Genomic DNA, 24,404 nt, shown 5'->3' with positions numbered 1-24,404 from the left:
TACTCGCTCTTTGACTGTTTTGGAAATTCAAAGTTTCTTTTTACATAATTAAGCTTGGAAACACAGATACTAGGATGAACAATTCGCTGATAATAGATCTAAAGATAGTGCTATTGAGCTTAGATGAGTTATGTTAAAAGAATGCACTTATTTATAAGATCAAGTCTAACAGTCGTAATAGTTTATGACCTCTTTATTTGTTGTTGTCATTGCACGGAAAGTTTCTGCATTTAATTCCTCGGCGCTGCATCATGCGGCTTAATTCTACTTTTGCCGTGTACTAGGTTGAGCCTTTAATCCCACAGGAAAAAAAAGTTATATATAACTTCTTGTTTCTCTGGGACTGACAGTGGACTGACCATAATGTAGAGGTGTTTGTGTACTGTCCTGGAGGTTAACAACATATAACTGATAGAAAATATGACTAGGGAAAAAGAAACTTTTGGCATTGCCTTTTTTTCTAGGGAGATCAAGGCGAAGCGGGAGAAAGAGGGGATCCCGGTCGGAGAGGAGATGAGGTAGGAACTCAGTTATCGTCCTTTTTTCGCCGATTTAACGAAAAATGTTGAGGTCAAGCCATCTATCTGGCCTAAAATGGCCAACATCAAGGGGCTTATTCACATTTCATCATCATAAAGTTAGTTAACTGGTAACCGCACAGTACCGAGAGCAATTTCAAGTAAATTTTTCGCGCTGTCAAAATTTTTATTCACAATGCTTCAAAGCAGGCGATTTTTCCCCACAGTAGTTTCACGTTTTAAACTTTCTCCTCGTTGATCGATTTTTGCTCTCTTTGATTTAGGGGGACGCAGGTCAACCCGGAAATTCTGGTCGGGATGGAAGGACCGTAAGTCACTCACCGCTACTCTCTGTGATTTACCAGCAACTGTTGCTTTCAGTGATCTGCCCGTTCACCCAGCTCTAGTGTCAATAAACTCAAGATTACTTATTTATAGTTTATCGCTTTTCCCTAGGGTCTGCGCGGTCCAAGAGGAAGGCCTGGCAGCCCTGGAGAACCAGGACGAGCTGTGAGCAAAATAATGTCACTAAATCAAGAGCGTTTAACAAAATTTTGATATATTCGAAGTACATTATTTTAGCACGACCTGTCGTGTTTTCTTGAAAATAATATAACCAACCCAACTCGTCCTCAGTGGCTCATTATCACAGCAGGTTTGCTGTTGTGGCCAAAATGTACCGGAAAGTTATAAACAAGGTTTTGTATATGTAAACAAAAAAAATAGACATATTCGGTGTGAAATCATATTTATCACTTCTTTGCTCTCACCTGAACATCCTTTTTTCTTATGTTTTTCCCAGGGTAGAGAGGGTCCTAGAGGAAAGACAGGCAGGGAAGGGTCAGCGGTATGTGCCAATTCTTAGTGTTGTACTTGATTCTGTAAGAAGCAGCGGTATACACAGTCCGACTCCACGATAATGCGCTAGAATTCTATCTATCCTGTTTACAGATTTCCAATATGTATATGGCATCAGGGTTTGCTCGGCGACAAAATGTAACTGCGTAACTAACCGAGGGGAGGTGAATGGTAAATGCTAGCTAGCAAGGAGGCGAGACAAGCGTTTTTCTTTGCGATTCCAAGTCTGTAAAATATAGTCACCAGATATTTCGTTTTGGAAAAGAAACCTTCCTCAGGGGTGGTAGTAGTAGTTCCCCTTCCATTTTTTATTGGATTTCTACCTTTATCTCTTCCCCCTGCCCGAAAGGATAAGTTCCCTGGTCTTTATTGCAAGTGTGTGGTTTGGAAGTTTTCATTGTGTCGCTTTTTATTTCAGGGATTGCCTGGAGTAATAGGAGATACGGGGGCTCCCGGAACTCCTGGAGCTAAGGGGGACATCGGGCCCCAGGGGAGTCAGGGTCCAACTGGCCCGAACGGGGAGCCGGGCCCCGTGGGAGAGGAGGGACGCGCTGGGGATCCAGGATCACCGGGCCTCCCAGGTGAGGAGGGGAGACCTGGGCTCAAGGGTAACATGGTAGGTGACTCGTTATAAAACAAAAACAAACAAACGAAAACAAGTAAACACTTAAACTGCTTTATGGAAGCAATATTGCGAGAGGGTCTCAATGGCGTAGTAGCTTTTACGCCTAACGGTTAAATTTTTGGCCCTTTTACGGCTCGAGTTACCATATGCTAATGAGGCAAAATTTTGACTCAATATGGTCTAAGCCCTAGGCTTCACATTTTGGGTGGTCGCTTACAGGAGGTTCGACTGCATATTTGTCTACACGAGGTTAGGCGTTATAAGCATGTTGTTCTTTTGAAATTATGATTACCATGCTTCCTTTTACATTTTTGATGAGGCTTCCTGCCCTCTTAAACATCAAAACGTGTCCACGCCTTGATCTGCCTCCCTGACCTCGTTATCACCTCTCTACTAGTGGCCAGTTTTTCTGATCATCATCTCGATACGCAAATAGAGTTCTTTAACAAGACATTTGAGACCTTTAATTTGCACTAAAATTATTCTTACGGTAAACTGCGGAGTTTCAATTCGTCTTAAGGCTAACGGTTAAATTTTAAGCGTTTTTACGCTTAACGGTTAAATTTTTGGGCCTTTTACGGCTAACGGTTAAACCCCATTGAGACCCTCTTGCCAATGCCCCAATTTGTATAGGTAATGTAGAGTAAAAAAAAAAAAAGATTTAGCGCCTAGTGCTCATATTTTGCCCGCTCTTGCAAGGGGACTGGGGCTCGTTTCTCTGAAGCCCTGGAAACTTTTCGGGCATCTATATATGTAAAACTTTCTTGTATGAAGGGAACCTCTGTTCATATTAAGAATGTGTGAATAAAACAGCTTTGTAGTCATAAGGTTTGAGATTGCCCGGGTGCGACAACTTTTCAGAAACTTCGAGAAACGGGTCCCTGAGCTTTTAATCTGGAAGAAATAAACTCAACTTGTTACACTAAGCACCAATATTGGAAGATGGGAGGAAATTGTATTTACAATATAATAAAAATAAAGTGCTATGGGTCTGGGTATGTTCAATTGATGGGAACGGGACGCTTACTGGAATTAACTACTACACTCTCTTGTTTTATATAAGAATATATTTTTAAGAATACCTAGGCTGAAATTTGCGAAATTTCAAGAATACCTTAAGAAGAAACTCAAGGCTGGGATTTTGAAAATAATTTAATTTTTTGTGTTGAAAACTTGTACATGCACTTTTATGTGCGTTATATCAGGCTTAAATGCCTGCAGGCTGGCTCCAAAATTTCTCACCATTCAGACACCAGAAACATTCCAAAATAGAAATGTCATACACTATCATCTAGAAATATTCACAAAAATATTTTCAGTCTTAAATTGGTGAAAAAAATAGAAATATTCAGCCAAGGCCGTAAAAACAGTATTCTTATAAAAAAGAGAATGTAGGTGTAAATCGAATCATTAGGTTACCTTGCAAGGCAAACCGATTCAACAGACTTACTCGCTTAACATTCGTCATATATGGTCATATATCCTTCAGTACGGAAGGTCGCATGGAAGCTCAACTGCCTTGCTTTTATGTGATCCCCTTCCTACATACTCAATTATTAATTTGCATATATGACGTAGACCTCGTTTTTGCTTAGGTTTTATTTATATTGAGATTAATATTTGTCTTACCGCCATGAGCAGCAGGTTATATCACAATTATCACACATTTTGCCGCCTTGCAATAATTGTCTCTTCGCCGTAAGTTCTTATCATCTACTTTTGTCGTTTTCATAACTTAGTCATACCCATGCATGTGTATCAAAATAAGATAGGATTTAATTTAGTGAGTTCCAATTTTGCCCGTTCGCACTACGCCAGAGAAATTTGAAAACGCAACAATCACCGGCCGTGTTGGTGTTTGAGGAAAACTCGGGCAGGAAAATCACGTGCTTATCGTGACGCCATCGTTTTCGAAAAGTTCCGTTTTCAAATGTTTTCCGTCCACACTAAAGCGCAATACTCCTTCCGTTTGAAGAACGTTTTCGAAAAGCTCCGTAATCGTGACGGATTAGTGTGGACGGTAGGCCTAACCGTAGAAATAAATCTGTGGTTTTTTCAAACGTCTCCGGCGTATAGTGGAGAGTGCCTCAGAATATTCTTATTTTTTTCTAGGGTAGTATGGGTGCCCCAGGTCCTCCCGGTCCTCGCGGTAGCAAAGGAAGAGAGGTAGGATGCTATCGACTTGTAAATTAGTAACATTTCCCTCATAGAATTGAACCGTCAGTGTAAGGGCAGGTTCTCACTAGCGACATGACGACATAATGACGTAATGACACAATGACATAATGACACAATGACATAATGACACAATGACATAATGACACAATGACATAATGACACAATGACATAATGACACAATGACATAATGACACAATGACATAATGACACAATGACATAATGACACAATGACATAATGACACAATGACATAATGACACAATGACATAATGACACAATGACATAATGACACAATGACATAATGACACAATGACATAATGACACAATGACATAATGACACAATGACATAATGACACAATGACATAATGACACAATGACATAATGACACAATGACATAATGACACAATGACATAATGACACAATGACATAATGACACAATGACATAATGACACAATGACATAATGACACAATGACACAATGACATAATGACATAATGTCATAATGACACAACGACGTAATCGCTTATGTTGGTAATGTGAACATCGACATAAAGACATAAGGAAAAGATCATAGTTTTCTTATGTCGTTATGTTCATGCTATTATGTTGCATTATGTCACACTGCAAACATAACGTCCTCCTTCTGCCGTTATGTCGCTAGTGTGACCTATTGTTCACAAAGTGGTTACTAAGCCTGGTTCACACTAGCTCTAGCGCGATATAACGACATCGTCACGAACGACATAAAAGGACGTTATGTTTGTAGTGTGAACATGTAGACATAATGACATATTCGCAACATAACAGCATGAACATAACGACATAAAGATAAAACTAATCTTTTCCTTATGTCGTTATGTCGCAGTCGTTATGTTGTTATGTCGCTAGTGTGAACCAGGCTTTAGTGAATACAGACTGTTTCTGAGTAGTGTCTTCCTTCTGTGTCAAAATGAGTTGTAGGAAAATGCGTTCCGCCTAGAGGTTCAATTTCTTGCAAACCGAACTTGTTTTCATATGAAAGGTTTTGCAAAGAGACTCGTTTTGAAACAGAGGCACAAGGAACACTCGGAAATGGCCTATTGGAATGTTGACGAGTCTTAATTAGCAAGAAAATCAATACAGCAACAAATAAATGTGGGGAAACGTACCTAGTAATCGCCATGCGAATTCTAAAAAGCTGACCTTTCAGAATCGTACGTTCGTTGGAAAAAGAAAAGGCTAGCGCTCCGAATATATATAGACTTTTCTAAATACACTTCGACGATTACTTTACCGATATGCACAATGAACTAATTTAAACAGTTTCTTTAAAAAGTAATCTTTTTCCTCAGTATTAATTGCAGTAATTTATACTGTATACCTTGTACTATATGTGGTTACTTCATGATTTTAGTATGAGTTTCTCCGTGTCATTTTCACAGGGTATTCCCGGTCAGCCAGGACGCGAGGGCGAGCGTGGAGATAGAGTGAGTGCTCATTGCTGTTGTTCTTGTAAGCACTTAAAAATGGAAGAACCGTAGCCAGGAAAAAACATATTAAAAATTTACCATCAAGTTCACTGAACGCTTTTACTATTTTTTAAAAAATTAAAAAAAATATCTTGTGAGGACCTTTTCAGAAATTTGTTGCTTGGTAATTGTCGTCGTCATCGACTGCGGCGGCAGCAGCGGCGTCCGCCTTTGTCATTTCCCAAACCGTTAGAGCCGTTAGATTTGCTCCACAATCGACATTTCATGTAACGTACGAAACAGTGATCATATTTAAAACTTGTTTAACAGGGTCAACCAGGACCTCCCGGCTTACGAGGAACCACGGGATCAAAAGGCGACCAGGTGGGACTTATTGAATAAGCAGGTTTTAATATATTGCACCCATGTCCTCTGACACATGCGAGCTGGAAGGGTGATCTCAGTAGTTCTAAGGTGAATTTGATAAGTTCGTGAAAGAGTTGCAAGTCAGTCCACACGCCGCTCACACGATTACTTCCAGACACTCCCACTCTACTCTATTTCTTCCGTTAGGATTCTCAAATTGACTATTTGGACGCAAAGAATATTTTTGTTGAAAATAAAGGACCGAATGATGTCTATATCGTAAGGTCCTCGTCAATACATGTTCTCTTAGCTCCTGTCAGTTCTCTTTCGTAGTTAAACCTCTAAGGCTTCGGGTGTCACATTTTTATTGTAAATGGTACTCTGGCGTTTTTAACATACTGCTATTTTTCTATTAAGGGAAGAAAAGGACCGATAGGAAAGCCTGGCGGGTTTGGCAGCATGGGAAAGCGAGTAAATATCTTAGAACAGTAATAAAGTGTTAGTAAAGTATTAGTTTCTTGAGTAACATGCGATGTGTCGTGGAAGCTTCTGTTCCGGAGCATGTATTTATTCAAACATTATTTGAGTATCTTGTCTGGGCCAGGGCGAAGGGGGGGGGGGGAGGGGGGTGGGGATAATTAAAGCGCCCGTCCTAAACTCAAACTTTACGTGCTTAAACAACAGTGAAGCTGTAGTCGTCAGACACTGAGACGTTTCCTTGATTTTATCAGGGAAAATTTTTAGCCTTTCAAATGCTTAGTTATCTAGTTGTACTTTCATTGTGGTTATGTTACGCGATGGAATGGTTTGGACCTGAAATTGAGCGAGTTCAACTTTAACACGAATGTTATAAAATAGATGATCTGTTTTAACCACCCTTAATCAGTGTACGTGGGTGAAACTTTAAATTGAAAGACTATTTTGCAGCCATAGTTTTCTTACTTCTTATTGGGTATTTCACGCCTAGTTTCACGTCGCCTATAGAATCAACAGATGAAAGGGTGGGTTGCTTTTGCACAAGCTGTTTAATAGTTTACATCTGATTTAGGTCCTACACCACAAAAAAAAGATGTATAACTAAGCGAATTTATTGTCATTGTTTGTTCAAAGGGCACTCCTGGAAAACCAGGCGCAGTCGGTAAACCTGGAGATCCTGGACCGACCGTAAGAATAACATCTAGCTACATGTTGAGCTTAATCATAATAATAGAGCGTTATTTTAAAATCATGTTAATAGAGCGGGACATGTTGTCACGATGGCCATATTGGCGTTGTTTCCAAACAATCAAATTTCTCTCCTTTGGGAAATGAGTTAGATACATTCCCTCTTGCTTGGGAAGAACAACATCGCCGCCATGAAATAGGCGAGGTATACTTAAGGCTCAGAATTGTGAAACATGAGTGTGGAAATCACAGAACATTCTTCTAATGCCCTCTTCGGCGTTCAAATAAGCTGAAATATTCCATATTTATTTTTTTTCTCAACCATCTGAGCGGGCCGGATTCCTAAATCCTCGAATTTGATTGGCTAATCATACGCACGTGACCGGTCCAGCTTTTTACGATGCGGCCCACCACAGGTGGTCCAGACGTTGAATACGATTAATTCGTGACATTATTCTGTTGGCGATTGTGTTACAATTTTAGCCGTTTATAAGACAACGTATGAGAATGCTTCGAAAATTACTCTAAATGCTACGTGTAGAAAACAATTTGAATAAAATGGCTTACCTTGAGTTTGCATTGCATTATTTTGATGTCTCTGGGTTCCTGGAGGTGGTTTAGAGCCATTTAGGCGAGTTTTACTTTCTGGCGGTTTGCTTCCCCTAAAGAGAAACGAAAGGCGGGCGACCCACTGGCCCGACGGCACGCACTCAAAGCTCCGTAAATTCCACAAAAATGGTCTAATCTCGTCAAAATTGCCTCATGGCAGCCGTCGATAACTCTTCTTCCCATTCGCTTTCTCCCAAGGTTCCAAAGTTTATCTTAATCGCCCGAGAATCGCTGGTTTTCCAGCTCTTGCTTTCCATTTCTGCTCCGTCTCGATCCGTAACCGATTATCTTGGGCACAGGATTTGAATTTTTAGCTTAACGACCGCGCCATCGTGACAAAGTCGCCTCCAACCGTCGAGAGGCACGGCAATACAAGAAGCAAACAATGTTCAGCTGAATTTAGCACCTAAAAGCACTGTTAACTGCAGCGAGAGATGGCAACGAGTAACTGACCAATTCCCCGTGCCTCTCGACGGTTGGCCCGCCTTTCGTTTCTCTTTAGGGGAAGCAAACCGCCAGAAAGTAAAACTCGCCTAAATGGCTCTAAACCACCTCCAGGAACCCAGGGAAATCAAAATAACGCAATGCAAACACAAGGTAAGCCATTTTATTCAAATTGTTTTCTACACGTAGCATTTAGAGTAATTTTCGAAGCATTCTCATACGTTGTCTTAGAAACGGCTAAAATTGTAACGCAATCGCCAACAACATAATGTCACGTATCAATCGTATTCAACGTCTGGGCCGCCTGTGGGCCCACGGGCCAGATTTTTTCTTGGCTCCTAAAAGTTAGCGGTAATCGTCAATCTTTTGCCTTTTGTACACATCCATCGACGATTAGTCAACGCAAGTTTATCTCTGTTCACTTTAAAATGGCAAGAAAAGTCACTGTAAGTAAATTCAATTGAGTGTTTTGAAGTTGTGAGAGTTTGCTTGGTCGTTTGTAGCTTGCCGCTGCAATGGCGCGTAATCCTGCGTTTCTCTCGCCGTAAAATTTGAGTCAATTTCAGTCGAGTTTACCTCTCTGATCGTTGCTGTATTTAGGAGAATTTATGTGGAATACACTTTCCTTGCTTTCTGCCACTCAATTTACGGTAGAAAAGTCTGATTTCAAGTGAAATTAAAAGCAACGACTGACAGAAATTGTTGTTGTACTAAAACTTCAAACTTCGCACGAAATTTCACAGCGCAAAAACAATTTTGGAAAACTTAAATGGTGAAATAAATGCAACTAACATAAAGTAGTTCGAAAAAAATCTGTTTTTTAATACATCTTTCTTTGTCTATTATCTGAGTTACTCGCTCGTTGCCGAGATTTTTTGCAAATCGTTAGTAGACGGCGCGCAAGCCGATTCAATGCCAAGAGTTGAGTAAACTGTAAAATCAATTTACTGCAGGAAAAAAAAATAAAAAATAAACATGTTATTTGCCGGCTTAGGGTCGGTCCATATAGTGAAAAACTGTGACCTCGGTCACAGTTTTTCACCATACGGACCTCCCAGCCGGCAAATAACGTATATATAAATTGCTAACGTCGGAGTAAACAACAACAACAATGCTTTATTTACTCTTCATTCAGACGTAGTTACTGAAAAACGATTTCACTCGATCCCGAAAATCAAGATGGCGGTTTGCAAGGAAATGGGTTTGGTTTTCTGTTCTCCTCGGTTCGATTCAGGGTAAATTGTGCTCGACATAAGTGAGACTTCATCTATCCAAAGGAATGCTGTATGCCAGCTTTAAGCGATGACCTCATAAGTCATCGCTTAAAAATACTAAAAACATAAATAACACTGAACTCAATCATGCGACTTAAGTGTTGATGTTTCTGTCATGCTCAAATTATTATCATATGTATAGGGTGAACGAGGAGCTGTCGGATATCCTGGCGCATCGGGAAGAAGTGGAATGAAGGTATGGACGGGTAATAACGTACACTTATTACCGGATTCTAGTAAAACAGCTAGTTCTGCCTGTTAATTTTCCGCGAATCTCGATGTGCCCAACAATTGTTTTTCAAGGGATCAGTACTGAATAAAGTGTTTTGTTCTATAGTTGCAGTTAAAGATGATTTCCAGTCCGTACTGCGCAGTCTCAGCACCCTGATGCTTATAAACATTATAAATCTCACTCGATGGAATGTGAATCAATGTTATTCGTTACGAACCTCATACCTTGTCTTTGAGTCCTTTCAAATTCTTTTTCCAACAGCTTCATTGATTTTTACAGCTGCGAAGTTGTTTCATCAAGTGATATGAGAAAGCACGAAGCATAAAGCTTCGACTGATTCGCGTCCACATATATTGGCGGTTGTTTTGAAACGTTGAATTTTTTTTTATGTAAGTAGTTGCGAAATGTTTACATTTTGTGATTTCTCACATTCAACATTTAACATTCAACAAAACGAAAACGCAAACAAACTCTTCAGAGTGTGTAGTACGGACTGGAAATCATATTTAAGGGCAAAGTAATAAGGCAACAAAAACTAGCCAAAGTCGAAGTAACGTCTGGGTAGTGGGAGCTCTGAAAAAAAGAAATTTTTTGTGACGTTGATATTGTGGTTAAAAAACAAATCGAATGTGGTTTAGCGTGGTCTGTACTCTTATCGACAACGGTACGCGTCATCACAGTGGTCAAAATTTGTTGTGGACTCACTCGGCTGCGCGTCGTGAGTCTACAACAAATTTTGACCACTGTGATGAAGCGTATCGTTGTCGATAAGAGTACAAACCACGCTAAACCACATTCGATTTTTTTTTTTACCACAATAACAACGTCAAAGAAAATGTTTTTTTCAGAGCGCGAGCTGAAAAAGGCATTGCGTGACACATTGACGCGAGCAGCGTTGTCTAGACTCTTATCGACACAGCAAATTAGCCAATCAGATTGCGAAATTAGTAACAATTGTGATAAAAGATGATTTCGAAGTGTCTCAAAATCACAATAACAGGTTGCTGTTGTAATTTTAGGGCCATGCTGGAACTCCAGGTACACCGGGAATTCCAGGACAGAAAGGGGACTTGGTAAGGTAGCCCAGAATGGACATTTGTGCGAATTTCTTGGTAAATACTCATTGACTGAAGTCACAGAACGTTCTTACTATTTCTTATTTTGTCAGGGAGCTCCTGGAGAACCTGGACAAACGGGACGACCAGGAATGCAAGTAAGAACAAGACTTCGCCCTCGTGGCTCGTTCATTTTTACAATTCCTTTTTACTCAAGAACTGATCAAAGGGCTCATCTAGGGGCTTGCACCTACCTAAACACATAAATTACGTAAGGCCTCTGCAAATAGATATTTAACAGATTAAGATGAAATGAAAAAAACAAAACAAAACAAAACAAAATGTTTGGAATCTATAATAAATTGTTGAACGTGAGAGAAAAATTTGACGTTTGTATCATTTGATAAACAAGAAAAGTCAAATAACAGGAGATTCACTTTTTGAGAGTCCGAAAATCTCAGCCAGTGCACGTTAGAGACAATACGAGCAGCGCCAGAGAGTGAATTTCCTCTAGGGACAGCATATAAAGGGGAATATAAAAAGAAATGAGTTTTTTGTCTCATTAACAAAACCACATCTACAAATAGGTGACGATTTGACTCCAATCTTAAGATAATAATCATGTAGTGCACAGGCATCTGGTCGTAATATATAGCGTGAATTATAGAGGAATATCTATCAAGGGAGGCGAAAAAAATATTTGTTTTATCACGATATCATAGAAATATTCATGACAATTAAAAGTATTTATTTTACAGGGATTGCGTGGTCCAAGAGGAAAGTCAGGACGTAACGGAGAAACTGGAAAGCAGGTCAGAACTGCTTGTTCATTTGCAGCGAGCAATTTTGTATGACAAATTCTAATTTTCTCTTACGTTTTAGGGACTACCCGGAGAAGATGGCCGCGCGGGAAGGCCTGGAAGAGTAGTAAGTAATATCTCTCGTCCAAAAATAAATTTACGTAAAGTTATCGTGTTAGGTTTACAATTTTGTAACACTTTCTTTACTTAAACTAAACGGCTGACTTTAGGATTAAAATAAACTTAAAATGGTGATAGTGACTGATTTTTGACAAAGTAACTATGTATTTTTTCATACAGACACGAGCGTCTCACTGGAAAATACACCACTCGTAAAAAATTCATACGAAACTACATCCGTGACCCGAGTGGCGTATTTTCCGCATCTTCATTAGTGAGGATATTAATGATGTCATTCCATGCATTTCGCGTTTGTTTGCACAAATAGTCTGTTTGTCTAAATAATAAAGAAAATTACACAGTGGCTTGAAGATATGAATTTTATTTTTTCTCGTGCTGTGCTCGTTCGTAAAATAGTATGTTGTTTTTACCACTCGAAAATATAGTTCATATCTTCGCGCGCCGTGTCATATCCTTTATGGATTTCACTGAGAGCGTATTTTTCAAATTGCACTTGCTAGGGCCCGCGTGGTATGATGGGAAGTCCAGGCTTCAACGGCCCAAGAGGCTCACAGGTAGGAATGAGTTCTCATACCAAAGGAGACCAACTTGACTCAAACGATTCCCAACTTATTTCGATGCAGTACAGTTCAATTGGACAAGGAGAAATGAGACTTTTGATATGTTGTAAATCGTTCATGTGTAGTAAAGTAATTGGAGCATTACCGATGGGCTCCTGGCATTACACGAGAATGTCCCTGCACATGAAAAGCAGGTCTTATTTGAGCCATCGATCCTGTTATAGGTAGGTGTTTCTTCAAGTGTAACACGTGCTATTTGAGTGCTCTTGAACATCATGTTCGCCTTCCTATGTGTTGTCAAACTCTCCAGGAAGGGGGTACCCCCATATATTGGCTATATAGGTATGTGTCGTGGGATAGGGTATGTTCCCGATCCTTAAATGGGGTATTATTTTTGTCCCTGTTGACATGGTCTTCCCGGTTTGATTCTTAGATTGGGTACCTAAAGTGTATCACTTAGAATTCCAATGTGTGAATGCCCAGCTAAACGAACACAAATTCTATTCTTGATGCATAACTTACAATGTTACAGAAACGAAATAAAGTTGACCCGTTCATGCTCTTCTCAATTTTTGCTTTTCCCTTGTACAGGGTGTAATTTTTCGAGTTTGTGCCTTAAATAGGGTATCAATTTGCGTCTGTTTCATCCTTAAATATGATCAGGGTTTAAGACCCTTCGCGGCACACACCTATCCGAAATTTACGGGGGTAGCCCCCTCACCCCGGGGGTCAAACCATTTACACGTTAGTCTGTGTTATGTGTTAGGGTGCAGACGGGCGACCCGGAGCCACAGGACGAGCTGGACCGCGAGGACCCAAGGTGCGTTCAAAATTATTGTAGTAGGTCATCGGTATTTAAACTTAACTCAAATCTACCTCAGGTAATGGACGTTCTGGGGCGCTTGTGTATTTACTTCTGTTTGACGAGACAGACTTCTTACAGCAACAACAGAGCCATAACTTTTATATCTATATCGTGTTCTTCGATAAAAAAAAAAAATATCTTCGGTGATATTTACTACTCGGGAGATAATCATTACGAAATAGGCCCATTACAAAGAGACAGAACTGAGGTTAACAAGATTAAGGTAAAAGACGGTCGTAACGTCTCGTCCCCAGCCGAACGGACCCGAGAGAGCGGCGGAAATCGAGCCTACCCTCCTAACTGGTAAATTTTGTGTCTCACAAGGGTGATCGTGGACAAAAGGGTCAACGAGGACTTCCAGGAAGACCCGGAAGGCAGGTAAGTAAAGTTAGTAACGTGCGATCGAGGATGGTAAACCTTTGAAGGAGATTTGAATTTGAATTCTTTCACTGAGCCAAGGTCAGTAAACGACAGGTAAGGCCGAATAAGCTGTGTCGTAAGTGTAATATTAGCTCTTTCCCGACCATTTGCCGGTTAATTAAGAACATTTAAAATCGACTAACAGGTCAAAGAAAATGGCTGTTTGCGGACACAGTCAGCAAACCATAAATGAACTACTACGACCTAACTAAACTACGACCTCGATTTAGAAAACAGTTAAAAAGCGCAAGAGGCTGTGGCCCAGAAGCGGCGATAAAATTGCGCGAAAGTTAACAGAAACAAGAAACGTGAACGTGAACTGTGATGTAACGTAAAATGACGTTAAGAGTGTCTTTTCTGTCTCAGGGTCGTCGCGGAAGAAGCGGAGAGCCTGGTTTGCAGGGAAGTCTTGGATTACAGGTTGGAAAGTTGTTTGCATTTAGTAGTTCACTGTAAAACAACTGCTTGTTTACAAGGCAACGGACAGCGGTCCATGTAGAATTGATATTCTATGTCGAGAAACCGTCGCTTTTCTATGCTGATTCTTCGTTTCAAATAAGCCCCATCCCCTCCCTTCGGAGCAAGGTGTTTTTAGCTAGCGTTTTTATAAAACAGTTAGCTCACTCACGTTTGTTGGATATAAGATGATTGCAGACAACTCAGTCCTACGCGCCTCATTGGCTATTTATCATCTCATATCTAACGTCCGTTCGTGCAATAATTGTTAAATGTGCACTCGATATATTTACAGGGCCTCCCTGGGCCGATAGGCGCGCCAGGGTACCCAGGACGTGCGGGGAGAAGGGTGAGTTCATTTTAGGAATGCTGTAAATCGTTCATTTCCTAAGCATTCTATACGACCACTAGTAAGTCTTTCTTCAGGCATTATTCTAGCTGTGTATGAGGTGAAGGAAATGGAATGGAAAGCGATTAGTATCACAAGCCGCAGTGGCCGATAAGTAGAGTTTATCCGAGTTGATGATAGATTTAAAAGTCCTTCGTTTATTCATTTTGTTTTGCATTTTGAATGAGGTTTCTCTAAAATTTTTAATTTCGAACTTCCCGGTCAATCATGACACCAAGCTTGAGGTCCAACAAATATGGAAGGACGTGTCGGAGTTCATAACATTAATTTCTCGTCAATAGACGTAAAAATTTCATCCATTCATATTCACAGAGCGGAAACTCACCTTTTTGGTCCATAAAATGGTTTGTAGTGGAACCCCGCCTTACGACCACCCCGTTATTACGGCCACTTTATTCTGGCCCGAACAAAAGCTTAGTCAGTCATTTTCTTATTTAAAGAACCCCTTAAATATGGCTACCCCGTTGATGCGGCCAAATTTTTGTCGCCCGCTGGTGACCGGATTAACGGGGTTCCACTGAACATGAACATTGATGTTGATCTTTTGAACAGGGAATGCGTGGAACGTACGGCAAAAATGGAAAAGCTGGAGAAGCGGTTGGTCTTTCAGTGTTTTGTTGCTATGTGACAGTTTATGTACATGTGACTGGTGAATTTTCTAACAATGCTGCCTTCCCCCTTTCCTCCGTTCGGCAAATAGTTTTGCCGGATCATTATTTGTTAATAGTTTTTTTGGGTGATTTTACTTCTGGATGAACATCTTGTTTGCTTGTCGGTTTTTTTATTAAATAGTTATGAGACGTTTAGTAGTGATTCCATTTTTTTTTTCTTTTTTATAATGACACCATTTTATGTTCAATCTCAGGGACCCCGCGGAGCACCCGGTGAAATTGGACCTCCTGGATCGCCGGTAAATACGCTGACTACTTCACTTCCAATCACCGTAAAGTTTGTAGAAAAAAAAAAGTTTCATAAGGCAGAAGACACAGCTAGCAACCTAACAACAATAGTAATAAAGGAGAGATTTTTCTTGGTGTTGTTAATAGAACAAAAAGGGGAAGGGTTAAAAATTTAGGAATTACAGTTAAAGAGGAAAGTAAAAACATAAAAATTGTGATAATGATCTCTTGATTTACGCAGAACTCCGTTTAGCCTGGTTTTCACAACGACATAAGGACAAGCGAACGCATAACGGTTGAGACGACACCCACAACACACCCACAACTACACAGGCATAAGCACGTAAACATGCGCAGAATTGATAATTACCTTATTTTCGGTTCCTTACCTCCGCAATGCAACTAAACTAGATGGCGGGCGATTCTATGCTTATGCTCATGCTTGCAGCAGCGCGTTCTCACTTGACATAAGCACAAGCACAAGCACAAGAGGAACAAAAAATTTTGTTCTGCTTGTGCTTGTGCTTACGCTTGTGTTGTGCCCTATGCATGTGCTGTTAAGTAGCGCCTTTTCCAAGCAATTGCCCTAACAAAAACCGCTTCGGAATATGCTTATTCTTATGCCCTAGTGAAAACCAGTCTTAATACGGCTACTAACTTCTTCGAACATTTGGCTTTGCTCTTGAGTTTTCTCTAAAGTGAAGAACCGTTACAGACAACAATTAGAAATAAGATCGCCGCAAGCTGGAATCTCACTGTGACATTTTACCCTTGCATTGTCTCCCTTCATAACATACATACATACTTTATTCGTCCCCAAAGTGCTTTTCGGAATAAAGATAGAACTATTTCATACAAAAAGAAATATTCACGTATTCGTCTCTTTACTGCTTATTACCCGTTTTTTCGCTCGTTGATACTTCATTGTGCTTCCCGTTTTTATCATTGTTATTATTTGTTCTGAAGGGTGTTCCAGGACCAATCGGTGAATTGGGATTACATGGTCTTTCCGGAACTCCGGTGAGTTTTAACTAGTGTACATGATCAAAGCCCCGACAACCATAGATGCAAACATGTAGCCATATATGATACACATCGCCCTTCACAGTGCCACAGCATAAGTTCCGCGCCATTACCATACATAACCCTACACAACCATACGTAGCCACACATACTGACCTACACAACCTTGATACAGGCCTAGGCGAATAAAAATTGCCCAGGCCACATACGTACAAACTTACTTTATTTGTAACTCCCTAAGAGTGCTTTTTAGTCACAAAGCACTCTAACGATGGTGTCAAATCAAAACAACTATTGCAACAAACTTGAGATTCTTTTAAAAGCTCTTTTTGAAAAAAAAAATGGTTAGAAATAATTTTTTTTTTGGAATGAAAATTTTTTTATTGGAACATGTACAAGTAAAGCTTATAACAAAAGGAGAGTTTTGTCAAGTTTAAGAGCACTGTCAAAACGATTAACCTCTTTTTAGACCTGATATATAATAATGTCCCAATTAACTGGCACACATTTTTTTTATTATTCTTTATCAATGCAACTGCTCGAGGTGCTTGCGTGGCTTTTTCTGATTATTTAATCGTTTCTTGTAGGGTAGTAAGGGGAAACAAGGAACGCCGGGAGTCAGTGGTTCCCCTGGCAGAGCAGTGAGTGTCTCTTTAAGTGGCCATGAGCGTTTACATAGATGTTTAGGATTGTTTTATCTAAAATAATGGTTAACGGTATACATAGATCAATATACAAAGGACGAACTTGAAACACTTTAGCATCAAGCTTTCAACATTCTAAAGCGTTTACTAAAGGTAGTCAGACAAAAACACCTATTCAATTGCGGCTTGTGTTGTTAATATACATACTGTGGAGAAGGACGTACTTATTTAATCGATGGCAATACGTCAGCGGGTACTTTGATCATAAAAGTGTACTATTCGATTCGCTTTCATACAGGCACCATTCAGTAATATTCCCCTTAGGCTTGCAATTACTGGACGTGGGTTTATATTCGATAAAAAATACATCGGTAAAATAGTCTGTCGTGTATTGGTTTGGTTGTGAGGAAAAAGGGAAGGGGGTACCTTAGACGAGAAGGGGGGAGGGGCTTGCTGTAAATCTCTTGCTTTGATAGATATTTTATTGGTTTCGAAGTATGATACGTTCTCGTTATTCTCAGGGATATCGAGGAAGGCGGGGACGCACTGGAAGAAAGGGACCGAAAGGGACACAAGTGAGCACTAGCAGAAATTTTTACAATTAATATTTTTATTATTTATTTTTATTTGTGAGAATTTTGGTCATTTTTCAATGGTGCTTCATTTTACGATGATTTATTTCGTTTGATATTTGTTAGGGTCCTCCGGGTTTACCGGGTCTTGCTGGATCGAACGGGAAGGATGGACAACCAGTTAGTACATAGCTTTATCTATTATCAGTCTTTTTCTTTTTCTTCGCGTTTAAATTTCGATTGTAATCTAGTTAACGGTCACTTCTGAAGATGTATGTTGTACATACAAAACGTCAAGGAAATTAACTTTGTTTAACATGCGTTTTGGTTCCATGTTTATCACCGCGGTTTGTGTTTTGTTTCTTCTAAAGCTACGATGGCCAAGGAAAAAGAGTTTTTACGATTTAGCTTTATCTAATCTCTAGAAAAGTTCCGTTTTGCCGAGATAAAAACACAGTCTATAGTCCTTCGCTACTTTTCAACTTTTTTCCATTTTTATTTTATTTTATTTTATTTTATTTTTTAATAGGGACTGGATGGAAGGCCTGGCCCTCCCGGATATCCAGGCCTGCGCGGTCCCAAGGTGATGTCATTTTACCTCATTTTAGTGCTGTTCTGTTAAGATTACAAACACCGTTTTGTATACAGCAAAATGGCATGAAAACGAGCGACTCAGGCCCTATTTTTCTCAAAATTGATGAGTGAAAAATTCCCGTTTTTATCTGTGGTTTCTGTGAGGGGAGGTTAGTTTTTGTAACAATATATCTCGTCAGTTCAACTCAAAAGCACTGACGTCCACTTTTCCTTTTCCGTTTCTATATTTTCCTTGTTGATGTTTTTTATCTAAATAGTGCAAATGATGATAAAAATCTGAAAAACAAAACTGAAAAGTCTCGGGAGACAAAAAAGAAATTTAAATTCGCAACCGAATTCGATCCTAAAAGGTGAATTAAGATGGCGTACGTAGGGACGCCTTGCTACTGATCATTTATCAACCTTGAAACAGACAAGGATCCCAACTCATCACAATACTTTATGTTGATTCCTATCTGACAGGGGAAAGATGGCCAACCCGGGATTAATGGAAAGCCTGGGACAGAAGGAGAAATGGGTCTGCAGGGCGATAGAGGCTCTAATGGCTTGCCGGGAATTCCAGGAGCTCAGGTAAATTTCGTCCCTTAATTAATAATATTTAACATCGGCTAAATTTAATTTATTGCGTTTCAATCTTGTTTACGGGACGTAACTGTGAGACTATATGTAGTGAAAAAGTTTCGTTGCATTTCTACAGTTCGTTAACGTGGGAACCTATTTACACACTGATAACCTCTAGTAAGCTCTTGCTGGTTTCAGCAGTTACAAATGTTCATGCACGCATAATGTATCATACATGTGGCTTTTGATCACACTGATGATTATTTTCCTGCGATATGTGATCTCTCAAAGCCACTTCTTCGTGAAAAACGAAAAGAAAAACAGGAACTTAGAAGTGTAAGATAGCATAATGACTGTATGTGTGTGACAGTTAAATAGATCACTCGGTTGTTCATGAAGTGCTAATTTCTTTTTTTTATAATTTTTTTTATTCTCTTTGTTTAAACATATTTGATGTTGTTTTCTCCAAAAGCACCTAGGCTTATCAAGGGGGATTACAATATTACAATTTTACTTCATTTATTCAGGCTCACACACAAACACACACACAAACAACACGCAAAAATTACGCTGAAAACATCGAGTTAAGCTGACATATAATTTTAACAATCAAACAGTGGCCACCGAGAAGCTATTAGTAATAATTATAAAACTTTGTTCTTGTGGAAAAAAAAAGCACAGTCGTAATTTATAGACTGAACACCGTACAATAAAAAGTTTAGTTTCCTAGCGTCGCTGCTCGATGACCATGTTTCATCGAGAATATTAGCCGCAGAGGTAAAGAGGACATAATGTTGAGCGACATGCCTTGAGCAAAACAAAACAAAATGTTTCACCGATTAATTTAGATACAAGACCGCACTCGCAAACAGGCGACGCACAACGATTAATTTTAAACAGATATTCTCTAAGACAAGGAAACCCAAGTCTACGGCGGGTGTGATCAATAGATGAAGCCTTGGAGAAGAAAAATCAAACAACCTATTGTGAGTATGAGGAAAAAGAGTTGACCGTATTTTAGGTTTAAAAGTAGGACGAGATACAGAGTTTTGGACATCAAGGTCCAGAGAATCCCAGCCAGTGATTGCGGGTGGAAAAAAGTTATGCAATGAATTGTGTGAAATTGTGTAAAACAATGGAACGTTCACTAGATAGCTTGCATTGGGAAGTAGTTCAATCAAATAACGCGCCGAATTAATTAATGAGACCATGAATACAGAATTGGTTTAATGATATGCATTTCATGTCGGTTAATAAGGAAATTCACAGGCGTCATTATGCATGCGTGGCATTGTTTTAAAATTAAATAACGCGCCGAATGCAATTAATTAACGCGCCGAATTAATTAACGAGCCCATGAACCCAGAACTGGTTTATATAAGAGAAATTCACATGCGTCATTATGCATGCGTGGCATTGCTTTAAAATTTCTTGAGTGTGCCGCCCAACCATCCGGGTGGTGTCGCGCTTATATAGCGAAAGAACAAAGGCTTGGGCGTAAGCCAATGAGAAAGTACTGACATCATGGTAAAACCGGTCAAACAAGTTTCTGAGACCGGGTGGATTTGATAATTCAAAATGGCGACATGTGCCGTTGGGAATGGAAATATTTCTAAAGTAAGGGAAATACGAAACAAACATTTTCAGTGAATAAATAACAAACTTTATTGGGTAACTTTTCAATACACGATAGGTAATAATTAGTAATTACTCAATGTGTTCAAACGATGCTCAAAACCGGTATTTTTCAAATCGCTCCTAGTGGCTAAACATTACTCAGTCGATGAACTCAATTCAGTGTCAATTTATTTTCTGTTTGTATAACCTCTCTGAGTTATTGAGAACCGCTCGATTTGAAATCGATGAGTATTTAAAAGTTACTGGGCAATATACTCGAATGGCGCTTGTTTAAGTACTCTGAGTAATCAATAGCTTCTCAATACGTGCTTAGTTCAGATTTGCGAAGTTACTAAGAATTACTCATTGTAATCAAGTTATCTTCATTTTATAATAATAATAATAATAATAATAATAATAATAATAATAATAACTTTATTTATCCTGGTAAAGACCGGTCAGTCGATCAAGATATAGATTGACTGGTATTAATCGGTGACCAGTATAAAAAGCATAAAAAAAAGTCAATAAAGAATTACAGGCATAGAATTTAATTTAACGCATTGAGTAATCAGACGCCACTTATTGTTGACACTAAATAACTCACTCGGATTCCTCGAAGGTGAGCACTAAATAACTCAATCGGATTCCTTGAAAGTTGACAAAGATCTCTTTATTTCGATTTTTAGGGTAATATATATTATTGCTGTTGCTACCAAAAACCTGTGCGATTGCACATTGCTTACCCAAGCTGCACATAGACTCAAACAAAACAATGCCAACTATGACAAACTGTGCATGCTGATTTCCTAGGAACAAGAATTTTAAAAATAACAGCTATTCGTGAGACAAACCGTTTACGGAACTGAAAGAGAGCTTGGCTTACTAAATTTTAGCTTACTAGTCTCAATTTGCTCCGCATTATTCTTACCATGCACAGTGAGCTCGTACGATCTTTTATTATAATTAAACGCAAGAAGCTTGAAAAAAAGTTATGCGTACTGGCAATTGCGAGAGGTAGCTATTGCTTTAAAGACAATACCTGTCAAAAAGTAACTTTGTGTTTTGTACGTGTAACAAAAGAACCGCTTTCAATGTCAAATTTTGTTCAAAAAAGGAACAACAAAAAAATCAAAAAATCATATTTAAATCAGTAGACGTGAAATGAAACGGTTAACGCTTTACTGGTGTTGACACAATGGTCGCCTGTCTGTTGTCTCGCTTACTGGAATACAGTTAAGTTACTCAATTTAATTTAATAAACATTTTGAGCTTATGATCCCGCCATCATTTAAATGGTCGATGCCACAAAACCTCCTTAAGAAAAACTAAGTCTTAAGCAGGAAACGCGAGTGTTCAATAGGAAGGGTGTTTTTTTACCTGTTCTCGTCTTTTTCACTCAAAAGACGTGTTATCCAATCAGCGCAATATCAGTCCAGATTTTAGACGTTGGACACCTCCCAGCCAATGTACTCTTTCCCCCCGTCGTTCCTCCAGCCTCCCCTTAAGAAAGTCTCGCGTTCAAGCAGCCTTCAGAAGATAAACGTTTAAAGTGCATTTCACTGTAGCACAACTCGGAGTTCATTGGAGCTCACTTGATTTGCACCCGCACATTCTATTTTTTTTAGGGACCCCCCGGGCCGCGCGGGGAACAAGGGGAGAAAGGAGCTCAAGGAGTAAAGGTATGTGTTAGGTTCTTCAGTAATTCCGCTACTTCATCTGCAGTTTTAATGCAACAACAAAACAATCCGTAGCCATGCAACAAGGAAAAGGATCTCGTCCAAACCTGAATAGAAGAATCAACTCTCCACGCAACAGATGAACGCCGGCACTACTAAGCTACAGGGGGCCAGTGTGCCTAGATGCTTTGTTTCAGCGGCGGAACTGAAGTTGGGATGGTGTTTAGCTACTTAACTCGTCTGAAACTCCAAACTATTTTGCTTTGGGGAATCTGCATTCGCTTTGCTTCTTGCAGATGTATTGAACTTCGAAATCTGAGAAGACTTAGTGGCTAAAATATGTTTCGGTTATTTTGCTATTCTCAAATTTCTCTCTTTCATTGGCTAATTTAAATGTGTGAAAAAAGCTGGCAAAGTGCCTGGGTGGCATTCAAAAATTAAGAAATGAGGAGGACGGAAATTCTCCTCTCAGCTTTGCCCCTAGCTTCCACGGCTCCGTCGTCGAAACAAAGCACTCCTGGGAGAAAACCGGCCAGCTATGCAGGCATGCTTGCGAGAGCAAGTGGAAAGAAAGGACGCCAATCATACAGAATAGAAGAGTAGTAAAATAATAGGGTGGTAGGATTTTATTTTTTTATCTTATTTACCAGGGTACTAAAGGGCGACCGGGTGACTTAGGTACTAAAGGAGAACTTGGCGGTCTGGTGAGAGTTTACTACTGTTATTCAACTTACTGATTCTGCTGGTGATAATGTTACTACCTCTGCCGCTATCACTTTCGCTACCACTGTGACTGTGACTCCACTGTGACTGTGACTTTCGCTACCACTGCCACTTCTAATGTCAATGTCAATATGGCGATATGTCAATATGTCAACATGCCAGCATGTCAACCTGTCAATATGTCAATGTCACTGTCACTGTCACGGTCACTGTCACTGTCACTGTTATGTAACCTACAGATTTTGCAAAAGGAAAATGCATTGTTCAATTACTTTGGAAAAAAGTATACTAAAAGTGCTGAGATGAACAACGCCTTACAACTTTTTACTGTCATAATTATTGTTCTTATTCAAACTGTTGATAACTCAATCAACGTATCTAAAAATAATATTTCAGGGATCGCGAGGACCAGCGGGAGAAGATGGCGAAATAGGAAAGCCCGGTGCCACGGTATGCAAAACTAAATTCTTATCAATTCAAGTGATCGATGTCAAAGAATATTAGATTTATATTCTGTTTGTATGAATGGCAAATTTATCTTAATGCATAAGATTAGAAATGATAAAGCAACAAGACGACTAGCGAAAGGGGTAACTGCCAATTTGTTTTCGCGGCGGGGAAGGGGGGACGTAAAATACATTTTAGCTTAATCCAGGGGAAGAACGTCACTAACGCTCAAACTTCAGACCTAGACAACCGCACAAACCTTGTTGGACTCGCGTATTAATTTGTCACGGTTGAAAACATTATACAGGAAATACAGTGGAGTTATCTTACAGAGCTTCGCGGCCTTGCGGTCATTTAACGCCACCTTGAGATGCCGAGATGTATATGCACGGGAGATTTTTAAGAGCACGAGATAAATGCTCAGCGAAATGGGAGGCACTCGTCTCCAGATCTAATATACCTCAACATGTTCAATAAATAATCGGGATGCGCGCAACTCCTTGAACATTTCATGACAGTCGGTGAAACCGACGCAAATAGTTTGGCAAAGATTAGTTATTTATATTGCTTCAATTAAACTTTTTTGCCATTTGTTTTCAGGGAATGAGAGGACCAGCTGGCTTACCTGGTAGACCAGGAGCACAAGGACCCGTCGTAAGCAAATACTTCCTGCCTGTCTGCCTGCCTGCCTGCCTGCCTGCCTTCCCTTATGCGTGCTTTCCTACTTTCCTGCTTTCCTGCTTTCCTGCCTTCCTGCATGCCTGCCTGCCGTTCCTTCTTTTTCCAGCAAACAGACTTTGAGTCTCACTTCCTTTTTTACATTTTTTACAGGGTCCAGAGGGTGAAAGAGGAGTAGATGGTAATCCCGGAATTCCAGGCACAAAGGTAAGTACTGGGTGAAAGCAAATTCAGTGGCTGTTGAGTTGATGTTGATGTTATTTCATGTTGATGTATAATCTTTGATGTAATAAGCCATATTTTTTTGTGATCTTTCAGGGAGCCAGAGGACTATACGGGAAGCCAGGAAAGCCCGGAGACCCTGGCGTGCCGGTGAGTTGTTCCACTTATTCTGTATTTTAAACAACTTTAGATTTTACTCGTACAGTATGTAGCCTTCGTCGCAAACAGTCTAAACCGGACTATATCGGAGATTTTATGACACGTCCGGTTGCAACGCAGGCTAACAGTATATGGCAGCAAAAGCAACACCAACGGCAGCAAATATT

At 39.8% G+C, this 24,404-nt stretch overlaps 1 protein-coding gene across 1 annotated transcript in view; it reads left to right on the top strand.

Annotated features, from left to right (window-relative positions):
* Positions 1-24,404, top strand: part of LOC145486212 (uncharacterized) — a 54,605-nt gene that overhangs the window by 14,701 nt on the left and 15,500 nt on the right. Inside the window, exons 14-47 of the mRNA XM_081464823.1 lie at positions 465-518; positions 803-847; positions 975-1,028; positions 1,321-1,365; positions 1,795-1,992; positions 4,114-4,167; positions 5,598-5,642; positions 5,955-6,008; positions 6,408-6,461; positions 7,101-7,154; positions 9,624-9,677; positions 10,733-10,786; positions 10,882-10,926; positions 11,527-11,580; positions 11,651-11,695; positions 12,210-12,263; positions 13,036-13,089; positions 13,459-13,512; positions 13,921-13,974; positions 14,306-14,359; positions 14,972-15,016; positions 15,285-15,329; positions 16,285-16,338; positions 16,929-16,982; positions 17,507-17,560; positions 17,684-17,737; positions 18,087-18,140; positions 18,614-18,721; positions 21,958-22,011; positions 22,659-22,712; positions 23,128-23,181; positions 23,779-23,832; positions 24,010-24,063; positions 24,175-24,228. Of these exons, the coding sequence (XP_081320949.1) occupies positions 465-518; positions 803-847; positions 975-1,028; positions 1,321-1,365; positions 1,795-1,992; positions 4,114-4,167; positions 5,598-5,642; positions 5,955-6,008; positions 6,408-6,461; positions 7,101-7,154; positions 9,624-9,677; positions 10,733-10,786; positions 10,882-10,926; positions 11,527-11,580; positions 11,651-11,695; positions 12,210-12,263; positions 13,036-13,089; positions 13,459-13,512; positions 13,921-13,974; positions 14,306-14,359; positions 14,972-15,016; positions 15,285-15,329; positions 16,285-16,338; positions 16,929-16,982; positions 17,507-17,560; positions 17,684-17,737; positions 18,087-18,140; positions 18,614-18,721; positions 21,958-22,011; positions 22,659-22,712; positions 23,128-23,181; positions 23,779-23,832; positions 24,010-24,063; positions 24,175-24,228 (1,971 nt within the window). The remainder of the gene's footprint in view (positions 1-464; positions 519-802; positions 848-974; positions 1,029-1,320; positions 1,366-1,794; positions 1,993-4,113; positions 4,168-5,597; positions 5,643-5,954; positions 6,009-6,407; positions 6,462-7,100; positions 7,155-9,623; positions 9,678-10,732; positions 10,787-10,881; positions 10,927-11,526; positions 11,581-11,650; positions 11,696-12,209; positions 12,264-13,035; positions 13,090-13,458; positions 13,513-13,920; positions 13,975-14,305; positions 14,360-14,971; positions 15,017-15,284; positions 15,330-16,284; positions 16,339-16,928; positions 16,983-17,506; positions 17,561-17,683; positions 17,738-18,086; positions 18,141-18,613; positions 18,722-21,957; positions 22,012-22,658; positions 22,713-23,127; positions 23,182-23,778; positions 23,833-24,009; positions 24,064-24,174; positions 24,229-24,404) is intronic.

Source organism: Orbicella franksi, chromosome 5 (assembly GCF_964199315.1).
Source record: "Orbicella franksi chromosome 5, jaOrbFran1.1, whole genome shotgun sequence".
Classification (NCBI taxonomy): domain Eukaryota; kingdom Metazoa; phylum Cnidaria; class Anthozoa; order Scleractinia; family Merulinidae; genus Orbicella; species Orbicella franksi.
This window is presented reverse-complemented; position numbering and strand designations above follow the sequence as displayed.